At 45.2% G+C, this 19,613-nt stretch overlaps 1 protein-coding gene across 1 annotated transcript in view; it reads left to right on the forward strand.

The window, feature by feature from the left end:
* Window positions 1-19,613, forward strand: part of LOC147717735 (complement C4-B-like) — a 643,152-nt gene that overhangs the window by 322,292 nt on the left and 301,247 nt on the right. Inside the window, exons 19-23 of the mRNA XM_086919877.1 lie at window positions 9,499-9,569; window positions 12,740-12,879; window positions 14,340-14,549; window positions 15,546-15,597; window positions 18,812-18,901. Coding sequence (XP_086776003.1) covers window positions 9,499-9,569; window positions 12,740-12,879; window positions 14,340-14,549; window positions 15,546-15,597; window positions 18,812-18,901 — 563 coding nt within the window. The remainder of the gene's footprint in view (window positions 1-9,498; window positions 9,570-12,739; window positions 12,880-14,339; window positions 14,550-15,545; window positions 15,598-18,811; window positions 18,902-19,613) is intronic.

Genomic DNA, 19,613 nt, shown 5'->3' on the forward strand with positions numbered 1-19,613 from the left:
CTTACTGGGATATAGTATACCTAAAGCCACCATTTAAAAGAAAAACATATTAACCTATAAGTCACTCCTATGGCAGGCCTTGACAATACTGAAGGCAGAGTGCTTGGTTTTGTGGGAGAGGGAGCCCTAGCATGACCTGAGCCCCTCTGCAGCTTTCGGAATCCTTTCCTTATAGCTGTTTTGTGATATGGCCATACCATATACTCTTAAGTGCATTATAATCCTCGCGGTTAATGCTAACTTTGGTTTGGCTTTATCAAAACATGTTGTGTTTGGTGTCAAACACTTTGGAATACACCCCCTCCCACTAGTTCTGGTGGCGGGGGTAGCATTCCACCCTTCTAGAGGGAGAAGACATGTACACACTTACTTACCTCGGTAAATGTTTAAAAGAGCCTCAGCATCACAAAAGGGATGTTGCTGCCACAGACACGAGTCTGACCTTTTGCTGCTGGACGAAACTCCGGCAGGGGAGGCCTGGACAATAGGTTTCCTGTCCAGGGAGGTGCCAGCACTTCTCCAGACAGGCTTTAGTGTATTGGGGCAGGGTGGGTTGCATTCAGTGAATGCTTTTCAGACATTGCCTGGGACACACAAGGTGCTCCATGCATTTCCCTGTTCAAACCGGTTGCTGGAGCACTCAGCCCCAGCTCTGGCACGAAACTGGGCAAAGGGGAAGGGGTGAAACCACCCCCTCTCCAGATCCTCCCTTAGGAGGGATCCTAGAGTTAGTCCAACCCCTAAACTTAGTATAAGTGTGGGAACCCAGTCACTAGGGCTTTAGATTACCCTGGACGAATCTCTGAAGACAAAATCATGGACCTTAGACATAACATGAGTACTTCGGTGCTCCCGTGGGCCTTGATTCTCGAAGTGTCTAGTTCTAAAGTGTTTTTAGGGGGGTTTCACCGCAGTCCACTCCTAAGTGTCCTAAATCTTTAAAACCGTAACTTGAATTTCCTCCATAAAAGTCAATGGTGATTCTCTACTGTGTTTAGATACTGCAAGCGTGTCCCGTGGGTCTCATGCGCCCCTACCTTGGGTGGTTCCTTCCTGGTTGCCCCATCAGTTCTAGAGGCCCTAGGCCTAACTTCTATCCCTCATGTGGTTCTTATACCACTATTTTAGTATATGGTTTGAGAGGCCCCTAGGGCTAAACGTATACTGTGCTATTTACTGTGTGCTATTTAAGTTCTTGTATTGTACTTTTGCCCCTAGCCTCATAAAGAGACTAGAGGGGTGTGTTTTAGAATAAATACATATATTTTATGTATATACCTTGTGTGGTGTACTTTCATTTGATCATTCAAGAGATTATAGACTGGTAAAACAAGCTGCTTTACATTCCTTCAAGACTTAGCCTGAAGGCGGCTCTCCACAACTACCACTAGGACAGCTTTCTATAAGGTTGTGTTTAACCTTCCATCAATAAGGGTCGTTTGGACTGGTGCAAGGTGCCCACTGAAATAGTGGACACCATATGCCAGGCCAACTTCTCACATTGGTGTGCAGCAGATAATCTTGAAAATATCATTTGAAAAATATCTAAAGGTACCATAGGTACATATAATCTGAGTTTAGAATACAGTAAATTCTACTAAACGTAGCGCTGTGTGTGTTAAGGGCTTAGCACACCCTTGCCACAGCTCAAGAGAGGTTTAGTAGGAAACCAACTAGCGTAGGTAGTGCATACACCACACCTCACTAGTTATGGCTTCAGGGGCAGGATCTAGTGTGCCTCGCCAGATGTCAGTAAATTACAGACATCTAAATATGACACATTCCCTTTCTCAGAGTTAAGGGCTCTGTGTACTATGAGAAACCTGAAGACTGGCAAAGGTGCCAACACCCAACGCCTCAGAGAGGTATTACTGTTAGATGACCTGAAGAAGGCTTCAGAGCCTGTAAGGGTAGGCAGTGGATTGGGAGCAGCAGATGAGGAAGATCCTAGTGGTCCAATTCCGCAGGATTCAGACTCTGATGCTGACCAGAAAGTTGACCATGAACTAGACCTGGAGAACCCAGCTCCTACTGGAGATGAGGAAGGCCCAAGGGGCCCTCTCCTTGCCCCCAAGGAAGAGTTGGTGGTGGGCCCAGAAGACCAAGGTCACCTTCAGTGGAATCTAATAATTCTGGCATATCTATAGGGCCCTCTGCCTCTTATCATAGAAGGACTACCTCCCAGGAGAAGAAGGAGTATCAGGTGAGAATGGAAGAAGCTCAACTGAGAATAAGGAGACAAAGAGTAGCCTTAGAAAAGGAAACCCTGGCTCTTGAAAGAGCAAGACAAAAGATGGAGCTATAGCCCCATAGTGACAGCAACTTACCTAGTGGAAGGGATAGGTCTTATGACCATAGAAACCTAAACAAGATTGTCCATCCCTATCAGACTGGGGACGACCTCCACAAATGGATTACTGCACTGGAGAGGGCCTGCAAAGTACAGAAGGTACCCCAGGAGCAGTGGGTAGCAATGTTGTGGCTCTCCTTTGCAGACAATGGTAGATCTAAGCTCCTCTCTGTAAGAGAAGAGGATGCTGATGGTTGCAAGGTCCTGAAGAGTGCTCTGATAGATGGGTTTGCCTTAACCACTGAGCAGTACAGGATACAGTTCAGAGATTCCCAGACGGCACAGACTCAGGACTGGGTTGACTTTGTTGATTGTGCTACTAAGGCTCTGGAGGGCTGGTTGCTGGGCAGTAAAGTGTGTGACTATACAGGATTGTATAATCTGATCATGAGAGAACAAATTCTTTAAAACTGTCTGAACCAGCTGTTGCATCAGCACCTGGTAGACTCTGATCTGACCTCTCCCCAAGAATTGGGAAAGAAAGCACAAATGAGTCAGAACCAGGGTGAAGCAGAAGGTACAGAACCAAGGTGGTGGCACAGAAGTCACAGAAGGCACAGAAGTCAGTTGGTACAAAATAAATGGTGGCACAGAGGTTGGTGAGGGGTACAGAATTCAAAAGTGGCCACAGAAGCAAAGCGGCGAGAGGGAGTTAGGGGGGCACAGAAGAGGAGCGGGCAGATAGTTACAGGCACACGCAGCAAGCGGCAACAAACCTAAGGCCACCACTGGCCACCAGGGATGAGGCGCAGGTGGATGCCTGTGGGTGGTGGAGGGCCTCGATTTCACCGGCGGCCTTAGAGACAGCGGGGGTGCAGGCGGAGCTGCAGCGGCGGGGGAGCGACCTACTAGGGAAGGTCAAGGGTTGCAGACTCAGGTCAGAGCTTTCTTGGGCCTGACTGGGTACTATAGGAGATTTGTCAAGGGGTATGGTTCCATAGTGACAACCCTGAATGACTTAACTTCTAAAAGAATGCCTAACAAAGTTAAGTGGACAGTCAGCTGTCAAAAGGCATTTGATGACCTGAAGCAGGCCATGTGCACTGCACCAATTCTGCAAAGTCCTAACTACTCCATGGAATTCATTGTCCAAACAGATGCATCTGAGATGGGGGTAGGGGCTGTGCTGTCACAATTGAATGATGAAGGTCAGGACCAGCCAGTAGCTTTTATTAGCAGAAGGCTGACCCCTAGAGAGAAATGTCAGCTATTGAGAGGGAGGCCTTTGCTGTGGTTTGGGCTCTAATGAAGCTGAGGCCATACTTGTTTGGCACTCACTTCACAGTTCAGACAGACCATAAGCCCCTCTTATGGCTGAAAATCCAAAATGCTCAGGTGGTCCATTTCCCTACAGGGGATGGACTATACAGTGGAACATAGACCTGGGAGTAACCATGCCAATGCAGATGGGCTCTCCAGATATTTCCACTTAGAACATGAAGACTCAACTGTTCAAGGTTAGTTTAATGTCCCTGCGTTGGGGGTAGGAGAATAGGATCTGCTTCCTATGGTTACCCCCCCCCCCCCTTTTTGCTGTGTTTCACTGTTTTTTTTACTTTAGACTGGCTGTGGCCCTGCTAATCAGGACCACAGCCTAGCTGTTCACTCTCTAAATTGATTGCATGCACTTTAGGTACATACCAGATTGGTTACTGGGTCACCCTTATGAGTCCCTAGTATATGGTGCCTTAGGTACCAAGGGAATAGGTACCCCAGAGGCCTACCAGGGGCTGAAGCATGTATTAAGCCTTCCAAAATGGCACCACAGGTTTGCACTTGCAGCATGGGTAAGCACCCCTTACTGAGATATAGTATACCTATATCCACCATTTAAAATAGACACATATTAACCTATAAGTCACTCCTATAGCAGGCCTTGACAATCCTGAAGGCAGAGTGCTTGGTTTTGTGTGAGAGGGTGCTCTAGCATGAGCTGAGCCCCTATGCAGCTTTCGGAATCCCTTCCTTATAGCTGTTCTATGATATGGCCATACGGTTAATGCTAACTATGGTTTGGCTTTATCAAAACATGTCGTGTTTGGTGTCAAACACTTTGGAATACTACCCCCGCCAGTTCTGGTGGCCAGGGTAGCATTCCACCCTTCTAGAGATAGAGCCTCAGCATCACAAAATGGATGCTGCTGCCACAGACACGAGTCTGACCTCGTGCTGCTGGATGAAACTCCGGAAGAGAAGGCCTGGACAATAGGTTTCCTGTCCAGGGAGGTGCCTGCACCTCTCCAGACAGGCTTTAGTGTTATGGTGCATTCAGTGAATGCCTTTCAGACACTGCCTGGGGCACACAAGGTGCTCCATGCATTTCCCAGTTCAGACCGGTTGCTGAGGCACTCAGCCCCAGCTCTGGTGCGAAACTGGACAAAGGGGAAGGGGTGTAACCACCCCCTCCCAGGTCCTCCCATAGGTGGGAGCTAAAGTTAGTCCTACCCCTAAACTTAGTATAAGTATGGGAACCCAGTCACTAGGGCTTTAGATTACCCTGGACGAAACTCTGAAGACGAAATCTTGGACCTTCGACATTCCATATCGACTGGAAGACGGAAGAAATCTACCGTGGGGTCAAGGTGTGACCTCCCTGTTCAAACAGGCACCAAAGAAGCATCTTGCCAGTCTGCATTTTTGAGGCTCCCGCCGGATCCTGAATAATCCGCAGCATAGGACACGGACTTCAAGACATTTCCAGGCTGACACAAGTCCCTAGCGAAGCTGAGACCTGTAGCTATCACGAGAGACGTGGGACCGGAACTCCTGGACATCCTGCAAGTTTGCAAGTGCACCTACTTCCCGAAGTTACTGAAGTTGTGCATTGGGCTATTTGTTGCCCTCACCCCGAGCACCTTTTGTACCGAAGCTGAGAGGCCTACACTCCACGAGTGTTTCGTGGGCCAGCTTTCTTCACCGCAGCTTGAGGCTCCTTCGTGATCTCTAGTCCATTGGCTAGTGGATCCACACGAAGGACAATCCTTTGTTCCCTGGGCTTTTCCAGTTGCTCCAGACGTGCCCTGACTCCCCTCCAAAGGGTTAGTCCCTCAGACCTTGCTGGTCTGCATTGAAGCCAATCTTGTTATGTTGCCAAGGCTTGTTGGTTCCAATCCGGATACCGATGCTGCAGCACTCGGCATCCGATGTGGGACAGCTCAAATCCAGCGCCTGGTTGTCGTCCACGCCTTCTGGACCTCGTAGCTGAAGAGTGAAGCTTCACCTACTTCACTCTAAAGCACCAGACATCGGCTGGCATCTTCTTGTCGCCATCCTGGTCACTGGCTAGGGACCCAGACTCTGTCCCTCTGATTTCAAGTCCTTCTGATCTCCGATCGACCCTTGGATCCATCCAGATACTTTTCCTCTGGTCGCCTGCAGCATTTCTTCGCAGCTCTCCATTGGAATCGACGACGAAACCCAACACGAAAAGACACCTATGCACCCGGCTTCCCTAGGTGAGGTAACACGAGAACTTCAGTGCTCCTGTGGGTCTTGACTCTCGAAGTGTCTAGTTCTAAAGGGGTTTCACCGCAGTCCACTCCTAAGTATCCTAAATCTTTAAAACTGTAACTTGAATTTTCTCCATTGAAATCAATGGTGATTCGCAGCTGTGTTTAGACACTGCACACGTCCCCGTGGGTCTCCTGCGTCCCTACCTTCAGTGGGTCCTGGTTGCCCTAACGGTTCTACAGGCCCTAGGCCTAACTTCTATCCCTCACGTGGTTCATATACCACTATTCTAGTATATGATTTGTGAGGCCTCTAGGGCAAAACATATGCTGTGTTATGTACTGTGTGCTATTTAAGTTCTCGTATTGTACTTTTGCCTCTAGCCTCATAAAGAGACTAGAGGGGTGTGTTTTAGAATAAATACATATATTTTATATATACCTTGTGTGGTGTACTTTCATGTGATCATTCAAGAGATTATAGACTGGGAAAACAAGCTGCTTTTCATTCCTTCAAGACTTAGCCTGAAGGCTGCTCTCCACAGCTACCACTCGGATAGCTTACTATAAGGTTGTCTTTAACCTACCATCAGTAAGGGTCGTTTGGACTGGTGCAAGGTGCTCATTAGAATAGTGGACATCCTATGCCAGGCCAACTTCTCACACTTCTCTACATTCACACCTCCAGTCCCACATTCATTGTCTTAGTTCCCCAGCCATTCACTATTCCATTCATTCACTCCTGGACACTTGTGCATTGATTGCTCTAATCACGTGCTCACTGCTGAACTCATTTAATTCTGTACATTTATGCATTCTTATGGTACTCCCTCCTTCATTGCTGCACGCTGAAGCATTCATTACTGAACTCAGTGCAGCATTCACTAGTGTGTGCACAAATCCACTTCTGTTTGCTCACTCATTGATTACCTGCTTCACACTTAGATTCATATGAATTCACTTTTTCCTTCCTGTACTAGATTGTTCGGTGCAATATTCGTTCACCCTGTACAGTTAATTTATGCACTCAACATTATTTAATGTACACTCGCAAATGTATTCCTTTAGTTAAGACATTACTCCCATGAATGCCTGGACGGATAAAGCTTGTGAACGAGTCAGCACATTTTTCCATACATGCCCTCACTCACCCATTCATTCATCCACTCATTAACTCGTTTTCTCATGCACCCATGCACTCACTAAAATCACCGGTCAATGCAGAAGTAAAATGGCAGACCTAATGGCTTTGCCAGTGCTTGTTTGTAAGTGAATCCAAACACAGAAAAAAGAAGCAGCTCCGCTCATGAACCATTGGTTTTCTACATCTTCACTTGACCTGCAATTGACAGGTGAATCCAGAAACGATTTTAACGCTTCAGGAATTCATCGAGCTTCCCATTACGTTGATGGTAGTTCAATGTGTTACTGCACAAAATACTGAAATGAAAGCCACGGTCAGGCAAGGAGACACTGGAGATCAGGAATGCTGAAAAGCCTCACCTCTGCCAGGGCTGTGGCACATCAATTAGGTACGAATTCCAGCTACTCTCTTAGTTGCAATCAAGGAAAATAGAGTACTGACTGGATGCCCAAACGGATTTCTAAATATCAATTTGTTGGTCTTATTCCACCATTTTTAACTCCTCCGAATTGTTATTTGACAAAAAATATTTTTCTTCTTCAAGTAATTTCCTTCACAACTTGCTGAAGAATGAAGTTATGAAATTTGTGTGGCTGCACAACATTTATTTAGACTGATTACCAGAACGTTTCATAAATATCCGTGTCTGGGAGGTTTTGTAAATAGCTTGCTGATTTCTCTGATAAACATTTTTTCACAGTCATTTTCAGGACATAGCGCATTACTTTACAGAGTGTCTGTTAAAAACCTCTCAACTCCCAAGTGCGAATTCCCACACACTGCATTCACTTTGCACCACATACACGCGTACTAGCTATGTCATTTCTCTCCTCAGTCCTGCCGGAGATTCTCAAATGACATCACTGATGACATCACTTATACATCCACTCATTCTTCAATATGTAAGACATATTTTAACTTTACAGAAACATACAGTCAGTAACTAGAGCCTGACTGAGAGTATTCTTTGGTGTCAGTGGTAAAGCCTGGCATTGATTTGACAACTTCTTGAACAGATACTCTGATCAGGTGAAAATTCAGTCCTTCAGGTTCTCAATCACTGACCTCCCTTATGGGGTATTTCACAACTGCAGACTCACACCTCTTCAATCTGTTCCTTATCTTTTTTTCTGCAGTCATCCACTATGTTTTCCTTCACTTTAAGATGCATGTCGAAGATGTTCTGGAGATCCTAAAGTTATGCATAGATTCTGTGGCTTCCATTCACTGGTGCCTCTAGACCACTCATGCTTACTTAAAGCTCAGCTGATCCGTGAATAAGGCTGAAATACTCATATTTTGGGCCCTAGTTTGGAGGACCACTCAAGTATGTCTTAGCCTGCTATCTGTATCACCTTCATTAACAAAGTCACTTTGTGGAGCAAATCAGTCAAATTGATATATCCTGCATTTTTCAGCTTTGCTATGCATAATATATACTTATTTTATGCTCAAGCAAACACCGCGGTGCAAAAGGGGGTGGTGATGGACGCAGCATCTGAACCAATCAAACACTCACACCCAGTCAACAGATCTGGGTTTAATCCATCACCGTTCTTTAGCCCACTCTGCCACCCCAGTTCAGACATGGCCATATGCAAATCAGTCTGACCCTGTGCCTCATGGGAACAGTCCAGCCCGAACTGCCAAACCATGCCTTCCCTGAACCGTAAACAAGTTTCTTAGGACCGGTTTCTGGCATTACAGCACTTGCTCACTTTGCCACTGGATTCAAAATGCCATGTCTGAACTGGGGTGGCAGAGTGGGCTAAAGAACGGTGATGGATTAAACCCAGATCTTTTGACTGGGGGTGAGTGTTTGATTGGTTCAGATGCTCCGTCCATCACCACGCCCTTTTGTACAAGCAAACACCGAGCACCTTTTCTATGGGTAATTGTGTATCTAATATTGATAATGGCATGGCAATGCTCTTTATTTTGAGATTACACAAAACTATGTGGACAGACAATCTGTAACCTTTGAGACCACATCTACTCGACTATCTTCTGATGGAAGCACAAATCCAAAGTAAGATCCTCTGTATGACCCGCAAGGTAATCTGGGCTGAGGACTGGGTCAACCTCAGCAAGGTGAACTCCAATTCAAATCCTCTCAAGCCAGTCTAATCTCGACCACTAAGAAATACAATACTATAGGCTATCCTAATTTTAGGGAGATGCTGTGGATTCTCCTAGATCCACAACACCGCAACTCTTACATAGCGCACATCTGTCCCACCTACAGATGAATTCACTTTCCCTTCAGAGTCCTCTCCCTTTTCCTACCTGGCTTAGATCCAGTATGCTCTGAAGCATTTACTTTCAGAGTGAATGAAGCACAGTACCATAGCACAATGCATACATGCATGCAGACCTTTACATTGACCTCCAATTCGCTTTATATTCATAAATAAAACAAAGCTGAAATTGAGAACTTACAGCATTTATAATATCATATTTCTCTGCATTAGTACTAGTAGCATCATCTCCTAACCTGGCTACATTATTCAGATGAACAGATTTTTCTTTTGTCATTTGCTTTATGTGTCTTACAGAGAAAATGCATTTGTTCCTGACTCCATCACGACGTGGGAGATCCAGGCCATCAGCATATCCAACGGAAAAGGTGAGTGATAGCTGGTCAGACTGCGACTGCTCACTGCGCTATTGGGGCAATCTTTGCTATCAATCTAGAAGATGAGAAGGCATATTTTTATAGCTTAATGACTTCATAGCAACATCCCTGACCTCTCAGCAAGTACTGTGATACCAGGCTCATCTCTTTAATGAGGACATATTCCATGGTTCTATGTATTGGGAGATTATTTTGTGGATCCCACTGGAACAGAGCCCACTTATTCTATGTTTGCTGAACTAGTAATGAATAAACAACCCATTCTGCACAATTTTGTTACTTCAATATCTCTCCACTGCATTAGAAAGTCTCAACGTGTTGCATTCAGCATTATGCCTTTTCATTGATAAGGCTTGAGGATTCAACATCTCATGGCAAATGATTAGCGGGTTCAAGATCCCATGAAGCCCGACTTCAGTCCTAGGCTGTCATTACTTGCCTTGACCTCTTCTTTTCCTGCATGTCTTGAACCCATAGAGCTCGACTCTAACCTGTAGGTTTCACCACTGTGCCATGACTTCTTGATGAATGCAGAAACTAATGCATAAAGTCCTGCCTCAAGCCATGTGCTATTCCACACCACCTACCTCACAGCTAGAATCATAACCCATGCATTCATAGCTAGAGTACAGAGTAACTTCCACCATACTCCATGTTTTCTTCACAGTTAGAAAGTCTGCACTAGGTTAACGCATGCCTCCACCCTAACAGCAAAGGTGAGAACACATGGACTTATATCCTATCCTTCAAAACCAAGTCAGAGCCATGGACCTCAGAATCCTCTCTTGGGCTCTCAATGCTAGTCTTCACCTCCTCTCTTAGCCCAATTAAAAAACCATAGACTTCTGTCTCTAGCCCACACACTCACACTACTTGCCCACACCACTTCCTTTAAATCCCTGAGGTGCTTTCGCCACCACCCCACACATTTCCTTTCAGGTGCTCACCATTATGCCACAGTCTGTCCAAACTCTTGCAATTTGGCCACAATTTCTCCCTCAGGGCAAGAAAAAAAAGGGCCCTATCGGATCGCATAGGCAAAAGCTCCAGCAGTGGTAACAAAATATTCACAATCATCAAAGACTCAACTTCACCAGCCGCCACTAACTGCATCCCTCCTTTGCAAGAATTAGGTGACAACCTCTCAGAATTATTCAGCGACTAAATCAAAGCCATATACAAAAGCTCTCAACTGGACTTGTTCCTTCCTCACAGGAAGAACAAAACAGTTAACTTGCCACCCTACACATTGAAGGCCAAGAACCTCATATCTGGAATGCCCCAAGGATCATCCCTCATTCCAATGCTATTCAACTTTTACATGACTCCAGAAGCGGACCATCAGATCCTCAATATACTCTCCTAAGCAGAGGATACCTAATTGACTCTCTCTGTCTAAAAAGGCCGCTATTACAAAAACAACTAGGCCACATGCATGACCGCAGTAACAACACGGATAAAAAAAGTAACTGCCTCAAACTAAACACAGACAACACTGAAGTAGTAATCTTTGGAAGGAAAGCCTCTGCCGAGATCTCTAACTGGTGGCCAATTATTCCCTGACCTTCACCCACCCCCACCACAAATGCAAGAATTCTTGGAAGAATCCTAGACAACAAGCTCAACATCACAGCCCAAATAAGCGCAGTGACTACCTCCTGCTACCACATCCTTAGGATGCTACAAAAGATCTTCAAACGGCTACCTGGGAACACTAGGAAAACAGTTGCACAGGCCTTGATCACCAGCAGAGTCTATCACTGCAACACACTCTACACAGGAATCACTAAGAAGCTCCTGAACTGGCTCCAGACTATTCAAAACACCACAGCAAGACTCATACTCAATCTACCTTATTGCAACCACATAACCCGGCACCTCAGAGAACTACACTAGCTCCCAATGCACAAATTTGCCCAGATCTAACTACTCACCCACACATACAAAGTAGTATACACCAGCCCTGAACACAATAATCGCAAACATTTCTACTTGCCTCACTGGCACGCATACCCTGTATCCGCAAATCCATAGCCGGAGGCGGTTCCTTCTCATATCTCTCCGCCAAAACATAGAACTACCTCCCTCACCACATCGGAGCTTCCTCATTCCTTCTTGGGTTCTGCGAGAAGCTGAAAATCTGGCACTTTGATTAACCTCACCAGACGACAGCTGCTTACCCACCCGCAAAGCACCCAAATACTCTCATCGGGGATTGGCGCACTAAACAAATAAGCATAGCATAACATAGCATGGCAAGGATTGGTTCTATTGGTTGCTAGCTACTCCCTCACAGCACTTGCTCACTAGCTACTCTCCAAAGGTCTTGCTAGCTGTTACCACTAGCCAATACCTCTTCAAAACCCTGAGGTTCTTTCACCAAGAATTCACTCTTCTTCCCTAAAAGCCCTGAGGACTTCATTCTACAAGACTACATCTCTCTGTGCACACCAGGTCTAAATACATTGGACATGTGGGTAACTGGCAAATTTCACCACTCCTCCTGACTACCTCCTTTCTAGGAGGCCTAAAATCATTGGACTCTCCCCATCAGCCTTACATTAAAGAGCTCTCAAGTTTAGCCTATGCATCATCCTCCAAGGAACTCTTGCCGCCAGCCCACATCTCTTCTTTTTAAGTCATAAAAAGCTTTTGTCCTTAAATCATACGTCCTCCCTCACAGTTAGAATTATAACTAGTGGACTCCTGTCTTAAGGACTGGGATGCCACCATCACGCAATACCTTCAAAGTCTTCAGGATCCCTACCCACTGACCCGCACTAGTTCTTCCCAGTAGAACTAAAACCAATGGACCAAAGTCAATAGGCCTGCACTCTCCACTTGCTCATACCTTCCTCCCTCAAAACCCAGAGGATCTCTTGCCACTAGCCCACACATCATCAAAGAAGAGCTCTTTCCATTAGCCCTCACCTCCCTCACAGCTAGTGTTAGAACTATGGGACTCCTAGTTATTCCCTAAGCGTCCACCACCAGCCCACACCACTTCTCTTATAGTTCTAATTACCCCTAGCCATTAGCTGACACCTTCTTCCATCACAGATTCCTTTCTCTATCCCTAGGTTCGTCCTTAAATCACCCATGTTTATTCACAGGCAGATACAAAGTGTGCCTTCCTGATTATCTTCATTTTGTTTTCCTAGGATTCTGTATTGCGGAACCAATTAGAGTGAAGGTTTTCCAGCCATTTCATATTTACCTGCCTCTCCCTTATTCTGTCAAGCGTTTTGAACAGCTAGAGATTCGCCCAACAATCTACAACTATTTTGAGCAGGATCTGCAGGTAAGCGAACATGAGGGTAATCTAACTGGAAGTGACATGCTATTCCACGTTAGTATCGACTGCGGAATATTATGCTACTAGAACGTAGTAGACAAAATATCAACAAAGTAATTATATATAGGTAAGTGCAGGATTACTTAACTCCTCTACAAACATAGGGGGTCATTATGATTGCGGATTTTCCGCATCCTCGGGGCCGGCGGAAGCCACCGCCGGCCCCGAGGATGCGGAAAATCCGCAGCGGACTGACCAAAGACCCACCGCCAGATTAGGATGGCTGGTGGGTCCTGGTTTCCGTCCGCAGCTTTTCCGCCGCGGTCGGATTACAACCGCGGCGGAAAAGCTCTAATATGGTGACGGTGTCTTCCAGACACCGTCCACCATATTAGGATGGCCAGTAAAGTATGCTTTTCCGCGGCGGGTTTTCCGCCGCGGAAAAGCATACGGAACTTCACTGCGGGGGCCCGTTGCGGGCCCCCTAGGTGAAGGTGGGGTGGGGGGTGCACATGGGGGGTACCTATGGTACCCCCCTGCATTTGCATGCAGAAAGCGGCAGGCACCGCGCGGTGCCTGCCTCTTTCTGCATGCAAATGCAATGCGTGCATTTTTAACATTGCCGCGGGTGCAGCTTGAAGCTGCACCCGCGGCAATGTTAAGAATAGAGGATGTGACCGCCAGGGTGGCGGTCACATCCTAATTGCACAGGAGGGAACTCCGCATACTATGCGGAGGTTCCCTCCTGCTCTGGGGTCGCGGACGGACGCAGGTCCGTCCGCGATCCTAATCGACCCCTTAGTCAGTTGCTGTGTTGGTCTGAAGACCAAGTCAGTCAGCATAGAGGGTGAGGATCATGCCTGCAGCAAGGTGGTGTCATAATTATAAATGTACATATTGCTATGACTGCTCTGCAAGCTGAATACTAGCCATCATCTCTAGAACCCTCACACGCCCGGAGGTGAAAACACATTAACTGCAAACTGATTGGCCTCATGATATTCTTAATCCAAACCTCTATCCGTTCAACATGGAATGAAGTGACCAGTGAGAAACAAAGAGTTTACTGAATCAAGCAAGTGTGCCTCAAAGGTCAAAGTGTCTGGGCCACAGACAGGCTTGAAATTAACTTTCTCCAAGTCCTGCAGGTCAAGCCAGCCAACACATCTCCTGACAAGGTGATCTCTGTTTACCAGTACATCTCCATCTATGCTCACAGGAAGTAGTAGCTATCCTTGTTGGTTCAGCGCACATGAACGTCAAACACTTTATATTGCATGCCCTGCTCCATCACTCTGTACTGATGGTTGCCTTAGGCACTGTCACCTCTGTATCACAATCTCACGGCTCTTGAATGATTCCATGTTTAGTATTTGGCAGCAACATTCTCTAGAAGGTCACTCAATAACAGTGCCGTATGTTTCGTGTTTCCACGCTTTGGTCCCTGACGGCAACCTGTTAATTAGGTCCAGGTGTCTTTGGAGAGAACAGAAGGACTCTGCAGCCGAGCCACGTCCGGTGCGGAGAAAAAATACACGGTGCTGGTGCCCAACAATTCTGCAGTTGCAGTGCCCTTTTCCATCGTGCCCATGACTAAGGTGGACCTCCCCGTCACTGTGTTGGCTCAAGGACCACGTGGCGAGGGAGACAAAATCACGAAGTTACTAAAAATTGTGGTGAGTAACTCTCAGTAGTCTGCCTTTTTATCCCTCTGTGTCTTTTTTATCTTGTCTCTTTGTATCCCCTCACAATTCTTAGTACATTTTCCTGTACTTCCTCATTCACAAACAGTAATGAGGTGAGAGGGTGTAGTGTTCACGTTTAGATGTCTCCTAATAGTTTAGTTACGATGTGGTACAATGGCTAGTTCGAGATGTGGACTAGTTGGTAAGATGCCTTGGCATCAAGCTGACATGAGATCTACTGGCCTACTTGAAATGTTGTCTAGAGGCAACGTTGGTATTCTTTACAGTGGCTATGTTTTAACTTGGCCTAGTGGCTACGTTATGATATGAACTGGTAGCTGATTATAAGATGTGGTCTAGATGTTATGTTACAATGAGCTCTGGTGCTCGGGTAAAGTTGCAGTAGGGTCTAGTGCCCGGATTGAGGCATGGTATAGATGCCAAGTTCAGATGTGAAGGGGTGGATACGTTTAGTTTGCTCTACTGGCCTAATGGCTTTGTTGACATGTAGTTTAGCAAGTTAGCATGTGATTTAGTGGTAGGCTGGGATTCATATAAATCCGTATGTCTTGGTAGCTGAGTGAAGAAGATGGCTGGTGGCAAACACAATCGGTCAGTGGTATGTGAGCAAGTTCTTCTCACGAAAAAGCCTGAACTCAGCTGACAGATTACCAGATATTTGATTGCAAGTGTGCCTTGATTCCCTACAGCACCAAAATTGAGCCTAAAAAGCAGATCACACCCAATATTAAATTCTGTGTAATTTAGAACAAGCAGGTCTGCACCTAGAGGTGTCTAATTCAGTTTTCTCCAGTCCTCTATATTCCCCAGATCTCTTCCTGGACAGTCCATTTGCTCAGTTTCTTCACCTCCTCTCTCAATCTCTCTGTCTCACTCCATCTCTCCAGTATGACTAAGGTTTCTTCCCTTCTCTCTGTCTCACTCATCGTTCCAGTATCACTATGGTTTTTTTCCTTTTTTTGGCAGAGAGAGGGAGTAACCAAACTTGAAGAACAAACGTACAATCTTGACACCAATGGTAAGTGAGTGTGATGCCTCATGTCCAAAGGTTGGTGTTTCTGTGCTGGTCCTAGAGTACATTATTGTTGGTTCAGATACTCTTTTCAGTGTCTGTACATTGTCCAGCATGATGAGAATGTCCTATTCGGAACCTATGGGCCACTTTGCATATGGGAACGTTCAGGACTGGATATTGGTAAGGTGCATTACAGCCTGCAGGAGGAGTGTAGATAGCTTTAGATCCAGGATGTTTGCATAAGATTGTTATGGATGGTGGTAGAGTACTTTGTGGACTTTAAACAAATATTTAAAGGGTTGGCTGGAAAACCAGTTCAACATCGTTTGAGAATCTGCTGGTCACAGTCATTCAGCCTTTTACGGTGGATAAAACAAGTGATCAGCAATTGAGCAACAATAATACTAATTAATAATCACTGCAAGGAACAATTTGGTGTGTGGTGTGCCCTACCCAATTGGTCAATATTGTGCTTAGGTGAAGACTTCTAAAGGCATGATATGCTACAAAAGGCTGGTTTAGGTATTCAGGCTTAAAGTGCAGTAGCAGTTTCATTTTTCCTTGCAGATTAAATGGTAAAATGGTCTCAGGTTTGGGTTGGGAATTTTAGTTTTCTAAAGCCCAGTTGAGTTATATCCAAAGGTGACTCTTCTTCCGTAAGGACATTAACTAGGAAATGCCTGACATCCTAGTCCTTATTTCTTAACTAGGGCACACACGTTGTTACCAAAACTCCCCCGGAAATACACACATCCAGTAGAAGGGAGGGATGACTATTAATGTCCTGTTTATTGAAAAACAAGTATTGAGAAACTATGAGAAAACACTAAAAACTGTAACATCAAGAAGGTATGGTATTTGACCTGGTCTAATGATAAAAGTATTATGCATATCAAACAAAATAGTTTAAAGTGGATACCCCCATACTAATTTAATTTGAAATTATTCTAATTTCCCAGTGCTGCTCACGCTTCAGTCATCTCAGGGCACACTGTGACATCAAATGCCATTCCCAAGTCAGATTCCGGAAGGTTACTGAAAAAAAGCTCTGTTGTCTCTATTGTTTATAATATTAAACACATGCACTACTAATAACTAAATAAGAATATGTGACGTTACAACGCCACATATTGCATCGCGGTAAATATTACTGTCTATTCTAAAATAATGTAAACCCTGAGGCAGTTTCCTTCAAGAATTACAAAGGGAAATGGCTAGCTGTTATAAAAAATAGAATAACACCGGGTGTAATATCTTGAAGAAAACGTAAAACAAATGCAAAACTTCATGACTTGCTCAATGATATTTCTGTCTATCCCATAATAAATGAACCCCCTGGTGCAATGTGTGTTAGCTAATGTAAAACACACCCAATATTGATATCAAGAGATGCTAAATAATTACCGAGCCTATCCTATAATATGGTCCCCTGTTATTCATTATATTGTGGTAAATTATAATGTGCAAGCGATGCATTCTTCAAGAATTGCTTAATAATGCTTCTTTGTGTCATAAAATAGAGTAAACCCAGACATGGTATGCTGTGTAAAATCCATAATGCCTATCCTAGATTTAACGATTTACAAAATAGGGGTGGTGATGAACAGAGTGTCTGAGTTAAACAGACCACTCTTACCCAGACCAAAGATCAGGGCTTGATCCATCACCGTTATTTATCTCACTGCCCCATCCCAGCTCAGAACCTGGCTATATGCAAATCAGTCTGTCCCTGGCCCAGTGCATCATGGGAACAGGGCAGACTAAACTACCAAGCCAATTCTTCACCAGAAAGGAGACAAGCTACCGGGGACCGGTTTCTGGCATTTCAGCCTTCTTCGGCCCGGCTTGCTTGAATCCTGATGGAGCAGTGAGAAAGGGACTCATGTCTGAGTATACCCTGCCACACCTATAGTGGCCAAAAACGATTTACAAAATAGGGGTGGTGATGAACAGAGTGTCTGAGTTAAACAGACCACTCTTACCCAGTCCAAAGATCAGGGCTTGATCCATCACCGTTATTTATCTCACTGCCCCATCCCAGCTCAGAACCTGGCTATATGCAAATCAGTCTGTCCCTGGCCCAGTGCATCATGGGAACAGGTCAGACTAAACTACTAAGCCAATTCTTGTTTCCTTCCCAGTGTAAGAATTGGCTTTTGTAGTTTGGTTTGCCCTGTTCCCATCATGCACTGGGACAGGAACAGACTAATTTGCATACAGCCAGGTTCTGAAACTGGGATGGTGCAGTGAGCTAAAAAACGGTGTTGGATCTAGCCCTGATCTCTTGACTGGGTGAGAGCTTTCTGCTTACTTCAGAGACTCTGTCCCTCACCACCCCTTGTTGTAAATATTTTTGTCCACCCTAAGCGTGGAAGGGTATTCTCAGATGTGAGACCCTTGCTCATTGCACCATCAGGATTCAAGAAAACCGGGCCGAAGACGGCTGTAATGCCAGAAACCGGTCCCCGGGAGCTTGTTTCCTTCCCAGTGTAAGAATTGGCTTTTGTAGTTTGGTTTGCCCTGTTCCCATCATGCACTGGGACAGGAACAGACTAATTTGCATACAGCCAGGTTCTGAAACTGGGATGGTGCAGTGAGCTAAAAAATGGTATTGGATCTAGCCCTGATCTCTTGACTGGGTGAGAGCTTTCTGCTTACTTCAGAGACTCTGTCCCTCACCACCCCTTGTTGTAAATATTTTTGTCCACCCTAAGCGTGGAAGGGTATTCTCAGATGTGAGACCCTTGCTCATTGCACCATCAGGATTCAAGAAAACCGGGCCGAAGACGGCTGTAATGCCAGAAACCGGTCCCCGGGAGCTTGTTTCCTTCCCAGTGTAAGAATTGGCTTTTGTAGTTTGGTTTGCCCTGTTCCCATCATGCACTGGGACAGGAACAGACTAATTTGCATACAGCCAGGTTCTGAAACTGGGATGGTGCAGTGAGCTAAAAAACGGTGTTGGATCTAGCCCTGATCTCTTGACTGGGTGAGAGCTTTCTGCTTAATTCAGAGACTCTGTCCCTCACCACCCCTTGTTGTAAATATCCTAGATTTAAGTCCTTACCTTTTGTGCTCTTTTCAGTCTTTTTTAAAGATCTCACATTTGTATATTGAACCATCGGAAAGAAGTTTCCCTGTCTTTGGTTTTGGTCTGCTTCAACCTTGGATGTGCCTATCACTGTGTTTTTTCTCACTCCTCTGTCTTTTCCTATCGCAGATTTACAGGGCAGGGTATTTAGGATTCCGGGGGCAGAGCCCTCAAATTTGATCCCCGATGGAGATGTCAGAATAAGCCTGCGGGTCAGCGGTAAGTCCAGATCTCAGTTGTTATCCTGTTGCCTCAAATACACCAAATTTTAAATTTGTCTTAGGTTAAAAATGCCTCTTCTGGCCATTTGTAGGACCCCCTATTGGCCCGGTTAGGATGGTTAGGTGGGACAAGAATATTTTGGACTAATTTCTAATTACTTCTTAAAGTAGGCTCTCTCTGTCAGTGCCACAATTCACCAAAGAACTACCACTGCAGTATTTAAAAAGCTCTCCTGAAAAACATATGTGCCTTTACCTTTTTACACGTTGACAGGGTAATAGGATTTTGTGATCACTTTGTTAAAAAGGTTATACAAGTTGGAAAGTGACAAAACCAAAGGAAGACTCCATGTATTGTCACATTCTATAAAGCAGTCCTAAGAGGGCAGAAAAGCAACATAAATGTGCATCTTTAAAGAAAGCTTTTCAATTGTGTGTTGTAAATCTTCGGTGTTCCTGCAGGGACCAAGATTTGACTATTTTGTATGCGAAACACAAGTGCCTTGGGGCCGACAAAGAAACAGAAAGTTGTGATGCAGAAAAAGTGACTGTATTAGTACTTGGAGGGCAGAAATTAAATTAGCTGACAGGCTACACAACACCAGATACCTCTCCCACTGCCCAGGATTAAGGCTCCTTGTTGATGCTCTCTTGGGATGTCTTTCACTGATAGATAGAGGCTACAATAACGTCTAAAATCAGTGCCACTT

Source organism: Lissotriton vulgaris, chromosome 5 (genome assembly GCF_964263255.1).
Source record: "Lissotriton vulgaris chromosome 5, aLisVul1.2, whole genome shotgun sequence".
Taxonomy (NCBI): domain Eukaryota; kingdom Metazoa; phylum Chordata; class Amphibia; order Caudata; family Salamandridae; genus Lissotriton; species Lissotriton vulgaris.